The 15648-nt window shown below is 47.3% G+C and overlaps 3 protein-coding genes across 4 annotated transcripts in view; 1 reads left to right on the forward strand and 2 right to left on the reverse strand.

The window, feature by feature from the left end:
* LOC125956433 (general transcription factor 3C polypeptide 3) overlaps window positions 1-3063 on the reverse strand; it is a 3167-nt gene extending 104 nt beyond the window's left edge. Inside the window, exons 1-2 of the mRNA XM_049688304.1 lie at window positions 1332-3063; window positions 1-1272 (exon numbers count right to left, since the gene is read on the reverse strand). The exon at window positions 1-1272 is cut by the window's left edge and continues 104 nt beyond it. Coding sequence (XP_049544261.1) covers window positions 106-1272; window positions 1332-2813 — 2649 coding nt within the window. The 5' untranslated portion in view covers window positions 2814-3063 and the 3' untranslated portion in view covers window positions 1-105. The remainder of the gene's footprint in view (window positions 1273-1331) is intronic.
* A 475-nt stretch (window positions 3064-3538) lies between these two features.
* On the forward strand, window positions 3539-10432 carry LOC125956443 (serine palmitoyltransferase 1). 2 transcript variants are annotated; one of them, XM_049688326.1, is made up of 7 exons: window positions 3539-3895; window positions 6863-7011; window positions 7121-7620; window positions 7723-8050; window positions 8120-8355; window positions 8421-8550; window positions 8623-10432. In XM_049688326.1, exons 2-7 carry the CDS (start codon window positions 6961-6963, stop codon window positions 8797-8799), a joined length of 1422 nt encoding a protein of 473 aa, XP_049544283.1. In that variant the 5' UTR covers window positions 3539-3895; window positions 6863-6960; the 3' UTR covers window positions 8800-10432. The 2 variants fall into 2 exon arrangements, with proteins under 2 accessions (XP_049544283.1, XP_049544282.1); XM_049688325.1 differs by lacking the exon at window positions 3539-3895 and adding an exon at window positions 6095-6183.
* Window positions 10433-10511: 79 nt separating this feature from the next.
* Window positions 10512-14205, reverse strand: LOC125956436 (1,4-alpha-glucan-branching enzyme). Its single transcript, XM_049688307.1, has 6 exons — window positions 14000-14205; window positions 13391-13560; window positions 12660-12971; window positions 12446-12588; window positions 11860-12095; window positions 10512-11786 (listed from the first exon to the last, which is right to left on the reverse strand). The coding sequence occupies exons 1-6, from the start codon at window positions 14083-14085 to the stop codon at window positions 10682-10684; spliced, it is 2052 nt and encodes a 683-aa protein (XP_049544264.1). The 5' UTR covers window positions 14086-14205; the 3' UTR covers window positions 10512-10681.
* Between the last annotated feature and the right edge of the window lie 1443 nt (window positions 14206-15648).

Below are 15648 nucleotides of genomic sequence, written 5' to 3' on the forward strand. Positions count from 1 at the left end.
TCAAGGAACCCAATGGATTTCTTTGAACCTAGTCTTTGTAGAACCAAAAACTGGCTATTAATCTCTATCACATTAATTGGTTTTTAGTACAATCCGAACAAAATATTATACTTGAATGTATTCATACAAGTACTTGCGAGCCAATTCAATGTTCCCACTGTCCCTGTAGATGCAGCTTAGGTTGTATGCCGTTTCGGCTTTAAGATCAAGATGTTTCGGGCACTGTCTTATCACCGCACTGTCGAAGCTCAGCACGCGCTTGTAGTAATCTACCGCCAAATGTAACATACCCAGCTGGTGGTACATGCGCCCGAAATTGTAGTAAACTTCGTGCCGAACCTCCTCCATCCTTCCCTGCCCGTACTTATCCATGAAAATGTTGGCTTGAGCCACAAGCGTCTGCTTCTTGGAGGTGAACTTCTGGCACGCGATCTGTGTTAGCGTGACGGCGAGCAGCATCGCGTAAAGCGGATCATTGGTTGCTTGATAAATTTGGTTGTAATGGTTCAGGGCGTACTTGTACGTGCAGGAGGTAAGATGGTAATTAGCGATCAACGATTTCGGATGCACGCCGATGTTCGGAACACGATCAAAGAGCCGGGACAGGTAGCGATTGTAACGGACGTCACCACTGATGAAAACCACCAGATTGAACACATTCCAAAGCCGCGGATGATTGATCTTTTCCGGTTGCATCATTAGCAGTATACGAATCTGCTCGCGAAGAATGTTATGACCCAGGCTGGGATCGCGGTTGTAGATGCATGCATTAAGTGAAAGCTGCTGCAGCTCGTAACGATACACCTGGAAACGCTTTGAGGTGTTAAGTGTGAACACCAGCTTCATAAAGTAACCGTAATCGTGTAGTTGATCGGCCACCTTCAGCAATCGCAACACTAGTTCCCACTCCGTGGTCAGAGGAAGGTCGGAACCGGAGACAAAGTCCGGTGCTCCTTCGCCAAGGGCTCGTTTTTCGGTTTCGGCCGTTCGCATATCGTTGAACCGGGCGAACGACAGGACCATATCCATGTCATGCCGATTCTTAAGCATATAGCAATGCCGGGCCATCAGCATGAAACCGGCATCGAGAAACTCTTTGTAGTGGCCAATCTCTTCGAGCATAAGGCAACGCTCGTACAGCACCTCCGGATCCAGATACTCATTCTCGGGATCCTGTTCCAGTGCTTCCAGTGCTTCTGAATATTTGCCCTGCTTCTTCAAGAGCGCTGCCAGCGCCAAACGCGCATCCAAATGTTGAGCCAGCGAGACAACCTAAAAGGGCATCAGAGATTAGTTTTAAGCCGATTCGGCTTCAAAGCATGCTCGCATACCTTTCGATAGCCCTCGATGGCTTCATCGTAGGCTTCAATGAAACGGGAACAATCGGCATAACGAAGCCAAACGGCGGCCAGCGAGAAGCGTTCGCTTTTGATCAACGGTATCAGCAATCGCAACGCAAACCGATAGTACTCCTCCTTCATAAGCGCTTCCGCTATGTCCAGATAACAATCGCCCCCATTCTCTGGATCGGTGTGTATCATAATGTCCCTGATGATGTAATCGAACAGATGTTCGCTCTTCAGGTGCACTAGCACCACGGCCAGCTTCGTGCGCAAATCCAGCATCATATCGTCCGGTATGGAGACGGAAAAGCTTGACCCTTTGCTTGACGCTGCCGCTTCCACCGAGCCCTGCACTTCAACGTGGGCATGCGTCGAGAGAATATGTAAAGCGCGCTGGTAGAGCCCATTGGCAATCAAGAGTTCCAACAGAAGATTGATGTCCTCGATGGAGAACAGTTCCGGTGCGGTTGTGTAAGCCCGCTCCATCGCCTCAAGCGCGGCGCCGATATTCGATTCTTCGTGAAACTTTTTGGCCACCCTTTTCGCGGTGCAGATAAGAAACTCGGCCTGCTCTTTCGGGATGAGTGGTAGCATGTCGTAGTAGTATTTGAACGCCTGTTTTTCGTCCCCTTTTTTCTCCGTGAGCCGCGCACGCTTCAGGCGCAGATCGACATTCTTCGGTTCGTACTTGATAGCGCGAGTGTAGCATTTGAGCGCTTGATCGATATTGCCCTGTTCGATCGATGTTTCCGCGACGCGCATCCAAAGTTCGATATCGGAGGGATTTAAATGGGCCGCAATCAGGGAACACTCGAGGTACTGTTCCGGATCATTACCTTCGTAGAGCTGCGCCAGCGTAATGAAGGGTTCATAGGCAAGCGGAACCTGACGGATGATCTCCAGGCACAGATCCTTCGCTGTACTTGTATCGCCTCGAGCGTAGCAAAGATTTGCCTCGCCCATCAGTCCCTGGAGGGCCGGTGGCAGAAAGCGTCTCTGTCGGCGCTTGGTACTTTTGCCTTCCACGGTCGTTTGCACCGGACCTTGCAGATTCCCCTTCATGGCATCTCGCTGAGCCGTACGGTAATCTATTTCGAATCCCGACGATACCCACTCTCTGCTCCGTTCCTGGTCCACCTCTTCTTCGTCGAAATCATCTTCCAGGTGCATCTGCTCCTGATACTGGCTGCAGGTGATTTCACGTGCCACCAGCTTCTTAATCAGTGTCTCCCGTTGCTGTGTGTTCTCTTCGTCCGTTTCCGATTCCGATTGTGCGGAAGAGCTAGCACACCCGGCCTTCGAGGTGGATGGAGCCGGCTCATTTTTTATGTTCGGCACGACATTCACCGGACGCTGTAAATCATGCACCTCCACGAACTGCTTCAGATCCGCCTCGTCCATCTCGTAGACGTCGATCTCCTCGATCTCCACCTCCTCGGTGGCCGCATACTCCACATCGCTATCGGACATTTTGATAAAACGGTTTCCACGTTTTTCCTGGCACCCGAAATCGTAACTCCCGGCACAAAAACAGTTCACACTTGGCGCCTTCCTCTTCTGAAAATTCAGTGAGGGTTTACCGCAGTACGGCTATTGAATCCAGGGCCTTCCTGGGCCTTCGCTGGCTTCTCTGAGGGTTTAGACCTGATTTGTTTTCAGGGACCGTCTACTAAAGCCATAGTTTCTGTGAATTTCTGTAACTCTGTTGAGGTTTTTTGGAACAGGCTGAAAGGAGACATCGATCGTTAATGCAACGAATCCTAATGAAAATTACGAATTTTAGGACTTGCCGGTTTCTGCGGGTTTCCTTTCGAGACGTCCGGATCTCGGCCGCAGATTTCTGTACACTCTAGGGTCGATTGTGAGCTGGGTAATTGATTGCCGGAGCAACCTTCACCTTAAGGAAAAGGTAGAATCGTTTCGTAGTTGCAGTCGCGCAGAAAATGGTTCAAAAATATTCAGAATTTCGCATTTTTACAACTTTTTACGTCTCCTAACCTCAAACCGTGCACCAAAACAAAACTGTTCGACTGCTCGAGGGAGAACCCGAGCAGTCGAGCAGGTACTCGACTGCCTCTGCAGAAACTGCTCGAAAACTGCTGCCTCTGCAGCAAAAGCTCGAAATACATTACTGCCTCTGCAGCAAGAAGTCTTGTTTACTGTCTCGCTCGCACTCAGCTGCCAGAGCGGGATGGCGCGTCTAGGCCTGTAAACGACCGACCGAACTTTTCCGTAAAGATTTTTGGGTTTTCCTCGCCTCGTTACGATTTTCCCATCCGTGTGCACCGGTGGGATTTCTGTTTTCCCACTCCAGCAGCCGTTGATTGGAAAATCGCAACACCGGCCTCCCCAGGAACCCGAAATCGAAATCTTTACCAGCGAGAGCGCGAGTAACAGCAGAAAATCGCGTGATTCGTTAGTGAAACATTCCCCGGCCGCTGGATAAACTGCGCCTGGCCGCGCCGAGAGTGAGAAACCCGTGTGCTTTACCGACCCTGCTTGTGAAGTGGAAAAGTCTTCCGTCGATTCCACGATCCGGTCCAGGAATCCCGGTAGGTGCATCCGAGATTAACCGGCATACTCCGCGTGTGATCAATAGAGGGCGTAAGGGGGAAGGTGTGCGGTGCTGTGCTGTAGTATGTTTATCAGCTAATTTAGATAATATTTTTGTGAATCATTGCGAGGTGATCTAAGAGCGCAGAGAAGAAGTAGTGAAATTCGTCATAAGCTGGAGAAATGGAGCTTGTGAGCAACGGGAAAGGGTGGCGCAGTGACGGCAGAAATCGGGAAATCACATCATGTGCCGCATGGTTCACGTGCGCTTATCTTGCCCATGAATTGGCATGCCCAAGAGGAAGGAAGCCCCGCACTGTTCGATGCCCTCCTACCCCCAAACATCGTACGACACGCATGAGTCACAGGTTCGGTGGGGTGCGGAATGTGTGATAACATTTACGAACATCATCATCATCGTCATCGGCACCACCTTCCCTTCCTCGTCATCGTGGGCCTCGCCACGGCCGGTGGATTACGATTTTTCGTCTAGAAAGTACGATTTGCGATCCGTGAGCGCAGGGTGTGAGGGAGCCGAGCCCTTCGCTGTCTGCACACTACGTCATCAATGCGTGTGTCCATCACACGTGTGGCGCGCGTTCCCGTTTCCTTCCTCTCTATGCTTTGAATATTTGATCACATTGCGAAAGCGCGTCAGCGAAACCGACGAGCGACCTGTTCCTGCGAACGTCGCGCGCGCCTAAAAAGTGGACACCCCCCACTCCGCTCCGTTACCTGCTGTCGACAGAGTCAAGGAGGAGCACCAGGTGGATGTGGAGCGAGCGGACGACCGAAGCAAGCACGAAACACATGAAAATCGTTAATGCTATGCTAATACCGGTCTCCTCGTGATTTAGAACCTTTGAACCCCCCCGTTGCGTGGTTTTAGCATGGCCATGGCCTCTTATGTTGATCTTTCGATTGGCTGTTTCTGCTCTTTAGAGCGCGGACCAAGTTATTTCATAATGTGGGATACTTTGTGAAAAATGTCGTGATCCCATTTTTATTGCAAGCACGTACGGTGGTGGACTCATAACTTTCACAAATTTCCCCTGCGAATCCGATTGTGTGGAGGTAATTTAAAAAACGAATACGAAAAGCATGTAACGAAGGGAAATCTGGAAATCATAAGGTGTGTTTCATACGCTCTTATGTTTGCTTGATGTTGCAGGTTTTCTCTCCCACTTCGAACCTATAGAACATGTTCGTGAATCTTGCATGATTCCAAAAAACACTTGACCGGCTTCATCGATTCCACGTTGTCGTATTATTCGCATGAACAACACACGGCGAGAACCTTTACAGAATAATGAGCGAGACTCTCGAATCTTTCGGACAGATCTTATTTTAGAATCAGAGCATTGCATATATTGCCCTGATAGGACGGTATACGACGCATTCCAAGCTTAATTGTCAATTTGGTGAGATGGACGATAGTGTTTCTAGTTTTTAAAGGGCAGCGCGATATGCTAACTGAAGCACCACAAAAGATACAGCCTACTGACTGGTTCGTAACGGTGTTTCTTAGCGGGGTTTGTTGAATGCCGTTCGTTGGCACCTTGCTGCTACGCGTGTGATTCGTGCTTGAAAAGTTCAGAACGAATTGATCTTCTTTTCAAAATCTGCGTGGAGCCGAAGGGTGTTACAAGTTTACAAGCCTTTTCCGTTTGAATTTTAACTGCATTTTGATTTACTTTATTAAATCAATTCCAGTTTTAGCTAAATCTTTGGATACGTTCTGAAAAGGTGGAATAGTAACAGTGCGTTTAAAGCATTTATATGCTGGTTTGCAATTAGTTCTCCTTTGCTTCAGATTGGAAATCACACTTCTACGAGAAGTGCGAGTTGTTCAAGTGTGAAAAGTAGAGCTAGTCAACGTGATATCGTAACTTCTCCTTGGTACAACAATGTCCCATTTTGAATACACAGTGTGAATAGTTGTTTTCGGACTGGTCTGTCGGCATAACTAAAGTAACCGCAGTTATAGTCTGTAAGTTGTACTTATCAACCCACAAAAACATTACAACACACTTCCCGTGTTGTCAACACAAAGTGTTGTCTTCCAACCGGATGAAGTCGTTATCGATATTTCAATGATCGTACCAGCGCACACGGTCATAAAACAGGACTGATGGATGTTATACGCAGCGATTAGTGCTACCACTAGTCGAGTGTTTTAAATACACTTTACATCATCTACTGTATATATCGTGTGCAAATAGTCAGATAAAAAGCATAGTACTTGAAAAGCTGTCCATCGCTACAATGCAGTGCGGCTAAATGGCATGTCTGTGTGTGTGTGTTTAACATGGCACCCGGGTAGTTAGTTTACCTTCCCCAAGTAAAATGTGTAAATCATATGTATCTCTCGCGGGTTGATGTTATTCATTGCATTGCAACAAAATACACAGTATGATGCATGCAGGTTCTCTGCGCGATTATGGCGTATTCAGTCAACCCCTCCGTATCACCTGCTCCGTATCCACTGATAAGATATCGGAAATCTAGCATCGCGTGCGATTGTGGCACATGTGGATTTCGTTACCACCGGGTGTACCGGGACGATTCCGGGCCCAAATATCAACCCTATTAGATTGGGGATTCGGGTGTTGTTGCATCATACCCGAAGTATCGCACTGGCCGCGCTTTGGTTGGCATGGCCTGCGTAACACTGTCTAATCAGTGTTCAAGAGGCGGCGTAAACGTATGTACGTTTGGGACTTTGCGGTTTCTTTTTCGTGATAGTAGTATGAATATTGCTACCCCAGCAATCGGCGCTATCACCATGTGAATTGGCTTCATAAGTGGTATAGGCAGTAGCGTTTTTTTCTTCTTTTGCAAAATGTTCTATGCTTTAACAGCGTTTAACTCTGAGTTGGATTATTTATTCTATCAGCATATGAAAGTAAAAATAGAGCGCGCTGTGGTGCATGATGGTAATCAATTTTCTACACTCAACATTCAAGGCCAAGTAAACATTCAACAACAAGCTGGAGAACGCAGCAAGCGAGCAATATTGAAGACAGCATCAGCGGTGGTATCCAATAACGACGACGCGCACAAGATGGTCAACACACCGTACATAATCAACGAAATTTATGACATTCTGCAGAAGGTAATAAAATCTCAATTGCGTTCGATCCACCGTGGTCGTCTAGCGGGACAGCAGATTCCAATAAAGATACGTTTCCCTATTCACATGCCACGCCTTTTGGGGCCATTAGTCAACACCGTTCGAGCTGACACTGGAAGCACTGTTAGCGCTCGGTGTGATCTGGATAGTGTTATACAAGCGGACGACCAAAAAACCCAAATCGATCGCCAGCTGCAACGAAGAGAATGCACTATCAAAGTGGGTTCCTGAACCACTAGTTTCCGAGGTACCGGATGATCATCCCGCGCTACGCACTCGAACCGTGAACGGTACGGTTGGGAAACGGGTGAACGTTGATGGTACGGACTGTCTGAATCTGGCGACGCACAACTACCTGGGTTTGGCGGAGGATGAAGATATCCGACAGGCGGCCGTCAAGAGCTTGCGCAAGTACGGGGTCGGTTCTTGTGGACCGCGAGGGTTTTACGGTACGGTCGATGTCCACCTGGAGCTGGAAGAGCGATTGGCCAAGTTCATGGCGGTCGAGGAAGCAGTCGTTTATTCGTACGCCTTTTCAACCATTGCCAGTGCCATCCCGGCGTACTCGAAGCGAAATGATCTGATTTTTGTGTAAGTTTTGATTGTCGATTCTGAGTAGGCAAATCAGGATCGAGAAACTGGTTGTTCGAATCTCTATTGATCTATCTACCTCTTTTTTTCTCTTTCCTTTAGGGATGAATGTGTGAACTTTGCCATTCAAAAGGGGTTGGATGCTTCACGGAGCAAAATCTTCTTCTACAAGCACAACGACATGGAGGATCTCGAGCGATTGCTGCAGAAACAGGAAGCCGAAGATCTACGTAGACCGGCGAAGGCGAAGAAAACTCGCCGCTTTTTGGTGGCCGAAGCCATTTACATGAACACGGGAGAGATGTGCCCATTGCCGCGGCTCGTAGAGCTCCGAGCACGTTATAAGCTGCGACTGTTTCTGGATGAAAGCTTATCGTTCGGTGTGCTGGGTGCCAGTGGCCGGGGTCTTATCGAGCATTTTAATGTGGATGTGAGTTTAAGCAGAAGCATAACTATGGCAGAATGTTTAATGGTTGCACTGTTGTCGTTTAATTGCCAGAAAACGGAGGTTGATCTAGTGTCAGCAGGGCTGGAATGGTCAGCGGGAACTATTGGTGGTTTCTGTGCCGGTTCGTCATTTATTGTTGAACACCAGCGACTATCGGGTCTCGGCTATTGCTTTTCAGCCTCTCTGCCACCGTTGCTTGCTCAGGCAGCAATCAGCGCACTGGACCGTTTCGAGCAAGATCCTAGGATATTCGAAGAGCTGCGCGATCGCAGCCGATTAGTAACTGAGTACGTATTTGTTGAAACCAAGATTGTCGGTGGAAGTGTTACTTAACTGTCTTTCCTTTCCACAGTAAATTACCCACACTAAGTCATTTCCAGTCGAGAGGAGATCCATTGTCCCCAGTAAAGCATCTATATCTGAAGAGTGCACGCGAAAGCTGGACGGTTGAGAAAGCGTTACTGGATAAAATTTGCAATGAGGTAAGTTTATCTGCTTATCGGCTTTTGATACTGACAAGAGTTCGAGTCCGACTGAATCTTTATCATTTGTAGTGTATTGGAAACGGGCTTGCGGTGATCGCGGCTGAATATCTGGAAGCGATGGAAAAACAATGCCCCCGACCGAGCATTCGGTTGGCCGTGAGCCGTTTATTGACGGAGCAGGAAATTGATGATGCATTCCGGATTCTGCAGCGAGCTTCCGAAAAAGTTCTTGCCGTTGCCGGTTAGGCGTTCGTTTGGAAGGGTGTAAACAGGTAACGGAATTATTACTATCACCGGATTTCTACTATCAACGGCTAGTATCATGCGCTTGAAGTCAGTGAAAGCCGGCCGTTTCTGTGTAAAACAAAAAAAAGAGAAAGATCTTTCAATACTAGCAAAATAAGCCAGTAAATTATCCGCATTGTTTTTGTTTCGTGCGATACTTTGACGAGAAGAAAGGAACTTGATTTTTGTATCTGTGCTGAATGCAGCACCAGCCATCAGTACGAGGTTTTCACAGGACATAATAGAGGGTAAGGGGAGAGGTAAAAGAACAACGGACATTACGATACTAGGGCATAAAAATAAAGTATTGCAATGTTTACCTTTACTATAGCCCGGAGATAGCACCCAGCTTGATACTTCCGTGCTCATTTTCAGCAGTGCACTTGTTGTTAATGTTAGTTTTCAATTTATCTTCCCTTCAGTTTATGATTTGGTTAGTTTTCTACGAATGTGCAGATTCCCTTTAAGTAGTGGCTCCTCTTCCTCTTTTGTTTTGTCGTTCATTTGATTGCTGGCTTGTAGCACTTGTACTAGCACAACCGAGTGAACGTAGATTACGGGTAGGCATTTTTATGTTACTTTTTTCGAAATAAAAAAAGGGAAGCTTCACACTTCATGTAGAAGACCATTGCAGTACTCAGGATGAGCAATGATTAAAACAAGAAGCTTGGACATAGCGTCCTTCTCGACAAATGAAGAGACGCCGCATTTTGTATGTACAAAGAACGTAAAAGTCAGCTTAATTCAGTATAAATTTATAACTTTACGATAAAACATGATGCGTGCTTTAGGCTTTAGATAGCTAGGGACGGCTTGGTATAAGAATAGGGACCCGATCGAGCGGTAGTACCAGATGACGACTTAGCAAGTATTACTAGTTACGGTGAGCAAGTGAGAAAGGGATGGAAACTCGTTTCTTGCGCGTGTGAAGCAACACGAGAGTACAGTGACCATCATTCGGTATGGCAAACCGACAAACCAACGGACAAATAAAACCAAATTTTAGGTACGATACAATGCAGCAAAGCAGTAGTAGGAACGTGCGTAGAGGTAGAGAGCGAGAGAGAACCAAATGCAAATGTCACACGTTGCGTTTTGAAAGCAACTAGAGAAAGGGCCTTATAAGCTTCAGAAGCAACTTTGTCACTTTAGGAGCGCATAATAGCGGAACAGTGCATGTCTCGTCATATATTTATCACCGTTACCCGGCATTTAATGTATTTAACTATTTGGATTCCTCGTCGATATCTTTTCTCTTGTTTTGCTTAACATCATCAACCATTCCCACACAACAACGCAAATAGTTTTTGCAGTGCCAGTGCTCCTCTCTTGTCGTAGGTGTGTTAAGCTACCACAAGGAAGGAGATGAACGTTTTCAAATCGATGAGAATATGACGGGAAGCGCAAGGTGTACATCATATTATGTGTTCTTCGGTTAGGAACAGAGGGGAGAGGGGGGGCGTTTGGGACAATCTTTGGTTTGCGCGGTATCATTTCGTATAGAATGTTCAGTCATTTTGCGTGTGCATGTACAGTGGTAAAAGAGCTGAAATGAATAGGATAAATAAAACGGAAACGCTTCATGAAACGCACAGAGGAACCTTACAACACTCGGTCATCGCATATGAAAATTCTAACTACACGGGATACGTTTTTTTTTCTATAAAAGAATGTTTAACCATTTCTCTAAATTCATCATTTATTGCTGATATACCCGATCTATGAGCTTGTTATATAAGCGAAATAATAGGCCACACTATGGCATTTGGATACATGGAGCATTACATTCCAACAAAAACAAAACAAATGTAACACATGACCAGCTTCCTCTCTATCTCTTTCTTCACTGTACTGCCAGAATACAGGCAGTTCGGCAGGGTATGTAGAGCTGCAGATAGTTGCGCCTACCGTTCCAACCCTCCGGGAATGTAGTGTGGTCGACGGTTTTATCGATTCGATCGAACCCTCCGAACGCACCATCATCCGTGCTAAGCACCACCCGATACTTACCAGCCAGATCGACCCCGATGCGGTAATCGGTGAAGCTCTTGGTGCTGTGGAAATTGAACACAAACAGCAGATTGTTGCGCTCGAACGCTATCACCTTGTCGTCCTCGTGCTTGCAGCTAACGTACGCCGGCAGACAATCCAACCAGTGGTACCGCTCCTCGGTATGCTGCATCGCACGATCGAACTCGTTCAGGAAGCGGTACTTCAGTAGCTGATCATCGACCAGATGCCACTGGCGGCGGGCATAGTGGTACGATTCGTTGTTACCGACACGCGGGAAATCCAGCCACTCGGGGTGACCGAATTCGTTGCCCATAAAGTTAAGATACGCCTCACCGCCCAGCGCATGCGTAATCAGTCGGATCATCTTGTGCAGTGCGATTCCACGATCAATGATCAAGCTGGAGTCCGAAACGACGGACATGTGCGTGTACATCTCCTTATCCATCAACCAGAAGGCGATCGTTTTGTCGCCGACGAGCGCCTGATCGTGCGATTCCGCATAGGCCACCGTGCTTTCCTTCCAGCGCCGGTTGGTCAGCGTGTGCACGATATTGCCAATGTTCCAATCTTCGTCGCTCTTCGTTTTCAGCAGTTGAATCCACTTATCCGGAATGGCCATTCCGAGGCGATAGTCGAACCCAACGCCACCTTCCTGCGTTGGGCGACAGAGCGTCGGCATACCGCTCACATCCTCCGCTATCGTGATGACGTTCGGATCGAGCTCGTGCAAGAAGTAGTTCGCGATGGTCAGATACACGAGCGCCTCCGTATCGACGTTTAACCCAAAGTACTCGTTATAATCACCCGAAAACCCTTCGCCAATCCCACGCGAGTGGTACAGCATCGAGGTGACACCGTCGAACCGATAACCATCAAAGTTGTACTCATCGTGCCACCAACGCAAGTTCGATAGCAAAAAGCGTACGACTTCGTACCTGCGGAAGGAAACGGGAGCAGTGTTTCAGCATATTTTGGCAAATCGAAAGTCGACACCGGTGCCACACTTACTCGGAGTAATTAAACAGCCGACTGTCCCAGAGTGTGTGCAATCCCCGGGGACCATCGTGGAAGTAGCAAGCGTCCGTACCGTCGAACTGGTTCAAGCCATCCTGCGTGTTCTTGCTGGCATGTGAATGGACCACATCGAGCAGTACGAACAATCCGTGCTCGTGCGCCTTGTCGATCATGTATTTCAGGTCATCCGGTGTTCCGGAGCGGCTGGATGCCGCAAAGAAGCTCGTTACCTGGTGGGCAACGGGACAAATGTTTCATTAGGGACAGTTTCTGTTAGCTACCGCGAGTAAGTCCGGGTTCGACTCGAACCCGGATTGGATTTGTACGATTGATTTTTTTTAATTCCTGAAGTAATTAGTATAATTAGAGTGTTACTATTAGGTGTATGCGTTGAAATCCGCTGTTATTTTTTTGTCAAAATTCAATCCTTTATATTTCAAAATTCCTTTGCAACTGGCCATTCAAAGTATTGACCATCCTTTTCCACTAGTTTCTAAAAAATGGCGCCATCCATTAGCAAACAGCGGATTTCAACGCATACACCTAACACTAATTACTAATTAGTTTAATGAGTACTCACAAGATAACCAAATGATGCGTAATATGTATTCTCTAAAATTCCGAGCAGTTGAATGGTATTATAACCGAGCTTTGCAATCCTTGGGACAATATTGTCAGCGAAGTTGCGGTAGGTACCAACACCGTACTCTTCGGTAGCAATTCCTAATGTTGGAAAAATGTTAGTGAGTAGGATTCGATTTGGGTGTCATGCTCTTGCTTATGGCTCAACTCACCGACGTGGCTTTCGTAGATTCGTAAAGCGCGCGGACGATTAGGTTTCCGGTGACGGAACATATACTTCTCGTGGGGGGGAGGATTCCAAATCCGTTGCTGATAGTTGACACCCAGCTCCTTCGGTGGTGCCACGGCGTAGGTAGCCCACGGAGATAGACGATCGACCAGTGCACCATCCTGCTTCCGAATGATCACCTTTACCTCCGACAGATGCTTAATCGCACAGGAACCGTCCGGATTGGGGGGGATCTTAAGTTCCCACTTCCCGAAAGGTAACTTGGCGTACGGTGTCGCCAACCACTGCCAGTTATCTATAAGGGAATATCAGAGAAACGAAATTAATTAATTAGTAACGTGGAAGCTGCTTTTGGAAATTGGCTAGCAATGCGATGAGATTTTCCCGCCCTTCCTGCTGAAGTACGAATGAAGGACAACGTGATGGAACGTGAATAAACAAAATGGATGAACAATTGCATAATATGTCCTCTGCTATGCTGATAATAAATCTACAGATATTATGTGTTATTGCGGTTGACGCTTATCTCGCCATGTGTGTGCGGAAACCGGCCGATGATGGAGTGTTGTTGCGTTGAATTGATTGGATGCATTAATTGATGTTTAGGAAAGACTAGCTCCGTGAATTTGATTAGGCAAGGCGCCAACCATTCGCAGAGGAATGCATCGGTGCATCATCCGAGGGTGAAGGAATGGAAATGGAAACGAAACTTACTGAAATCTCCGGTCAGATAGACCTCTTTAGCGCCCGGAGCCCACTCGCGCGCGACTACGCTGTTATCCTGGGCGATGTGCACTCCGTAGTGTTTGTAGCCTTGGGTGAACTCATCCAGCCCACCTTCCAGCTCATTCAGACGCTTGATCCATCCACGGAACTCCGTGTTTCTATTCAGGTGGGAGGTAATCGTAGAAAGAGATACGAGAGGCTTAATAGATCTTCGCTCATGCTCAACATAGTACCACACCGGTGGCCATGCCGAACACGCGATACGCGCTGTGAACCCATGAACCCGTAAGCTACGCGCGCGCTCTACATCAGCACTTGACCCGGATCAGCTGAAAAAAAAACATTCTCGATTATCGCATCGCAAGCGCATCCTATCAGGCGGCCGGTTTCGAGCGCGGGTCGCATCTTGCGAGTGGCAATGACCTTGACTTGACATTCACCGGTCGGACATTTTTCTCGACTGCTGCTGCGATTTGCCTTTTCGATTGTCGATGCGTCGATGCTCTGCACTAGTTTCGTCACACGCGGGAACACGGATATCGGATTACACTATTCCCGTTGGTCGGTGGTGTCGTATTTCCCAGCAGCTACACTTACCTGCGCCGGATTTCCTTTTCGTGAAGTTTCAGATACGGGTCCAGCTCGAGAAGCTGCTCAATATTCGCCGGCGGTTCCTTGGCCATTCTGCGGCAGAGTATCACGTTTCACGTTTCGAATACCACACACGAGTGCACTTGCACGTTGCTGAACTATCTCAGTAACCGAGCGTCCGGAGAACCAACCGCTCTACTCAGCCGCAGACGGATACAGTTTAAAAAGACGTCTTTTTAAAGTACCTTGGTTGTATTTCACTCTGCGGCACGGCGTGTTTATACCATTTGGCTTAATAATCAAAGATGTACCGAATCGATTTAAAAATGTTCTCTGCATCCTGAATCAAATGTTGAGTTAGAGTAACTAAAATTTAAACACTTTTGCTTTGAATGCTTTTCGAACGATGCTAGGGAAAGTTGTTTTTATCCTGAAATTAACCACGAATCGCTTGTGTGAGATATTGAAGCGTGGTCATAAACACGCATAGCAGGTTTGCTTGTTTCGCGTAGTCCAGCAAAACATTTCTTGCGCGACTAAAATTTTCTTCCACGGAATAATTTGCGTGGTTTAAAAATTGTTGCCAATTTTCTATTTTCAGCATAAGAAATGAATATGGAGTACCATATTCAGTTAAATAATTGCAGGCCGATTAAAGCGGATGAGGTACCAGCCTCCTGACGAACAATATTGTGTTCTTTTCGCCGGACAATTCGGAGAAGTGATCTTCAATTCGTTTAATTCATTATTGGCAATTCGGAGAAGTGATCTTCGAAGGCCACAGACGGTAAGAAAACTCTTTAATATGTGTTCTAGTTTCGCCATTCTAATCCTTCTTACTCTAAAGCCTTTCTACTGATCTTCTGCTGTTGAATCTTTCAATCTGACCCGTGCAGGATTGATATATCGACGCTACATGCGAGATTGATCCAATAGTATATTTTGCGTGCAGGATTGGAAGTATGAACCGGCTGAGTTTGGCGTGCTACGGTTGGATCCAAAAATGTGGTACGGCACCATCAAACGGATCGATCCAACGCTCGAGTGAGCTTTCCTCCTATCAACCAAGTGGCCCAACCGCGAACCGGATCATCTCTCCGGCCCATCAGTTGCGCCCTCCGCAAGGCATCTCATCTCCACCGGTTGGCTATGCTCTCCAGATCGTATCGAAAGGATCGTCATCCAACAACAGCAGAAGCTTCTTCACCAAAGAACCCGAATGCATTTCCGACGGCATGCCGGTGCCACAGCTGCAGGCCGTAATCCCACATGCATGCTATCGTGGCTGTGCACCCGGGCCAAGCTTGTGGCTACCACGTGATCTTCAGGTGCCCGTTGGATACATGCCATATAACGTTCTGGCTACATCCTTCATAACACCCACGATCAACTTAACATGGCACGATCAACTTAACGCGCTGCGAAATAATCACAATCAGCGTCTCATGCAGGAGATTCAACAAAACCATTCGCATTTATCTTGCATTTATCCGGCAGGTGCCTGCTGCTATTCAAAATCAATCGCTGCAGCAGAGTCAGCTTTTACGAGCATATCGCCAACATGCACACTGTGGACGATGATCTTCAAGGAAGGATCACATCTTCGATGAAGTGATCGTATTGATGTTGGCGGTTGCCTCGTTGCTTCGAAACAG

The sequence above is a fragment of the Anopheles darlingi genome, chromosome 3 (genome assembly GCF_943734745.1).
Source record: "Anopheles darlingi chromosome 3, idAnoDarlMG_H_01, whole genome shotgun sequence".
Classification (NCBI taxonomy): domain Eukaryota; kingdom Metazoa; phylum Arthropoda; class Insecta; order Diptera; family Culicidae; genus Anopheles; species Anopheles darlingi.

What these genes read in the sequence shown, in the direction of transcription:
- LOC125956443 (XM_049688325.1), top strand. An exon ending in TTTATGACATTCTGCAGAAG is followed by an intron (nt 7,012 to 7,120) that starts GTAATAAAATCT and finishes TGGGGCCATTAG; the next exon opens with TCAACACCGTTCGAGCTGAC. An exon ending in TCGAGCATTTTAATGTGGAT is followed by an intron (nt 8,051 to 8,119) that starts GTGAGTTTAAGC and finishes TTTAATTGCCAG; the next exon opens with AAAACGGAGGTTGATCTAGT.
- LOC125956436 (XM_049688307.1), bottom strand. Translation starts at nt 14,085, where the DNA reads ATGGCCAAGGAACCGCCGGCGAATATTGAGCAGCTTCTCGAGCTGGAC. An exon ending in CTATCTGACCGGAGATTTCA is followed by an intron (nt 12,972 to 13,390) that starts GTAAGTTTCGTT and finishes ATTCCCTTATAG; the next exon opens with ATAACTGGCAGTGGTTGGCG. An exon ending in AATCTACGAAAGCCACGTCG is followed by an intron (nt 12,589 to 12,659) that starts GTGAGTTGAGCC and finishes TTCCAACATTAG; the next exon opens with GAATTGCTACCGAAGAGTAC.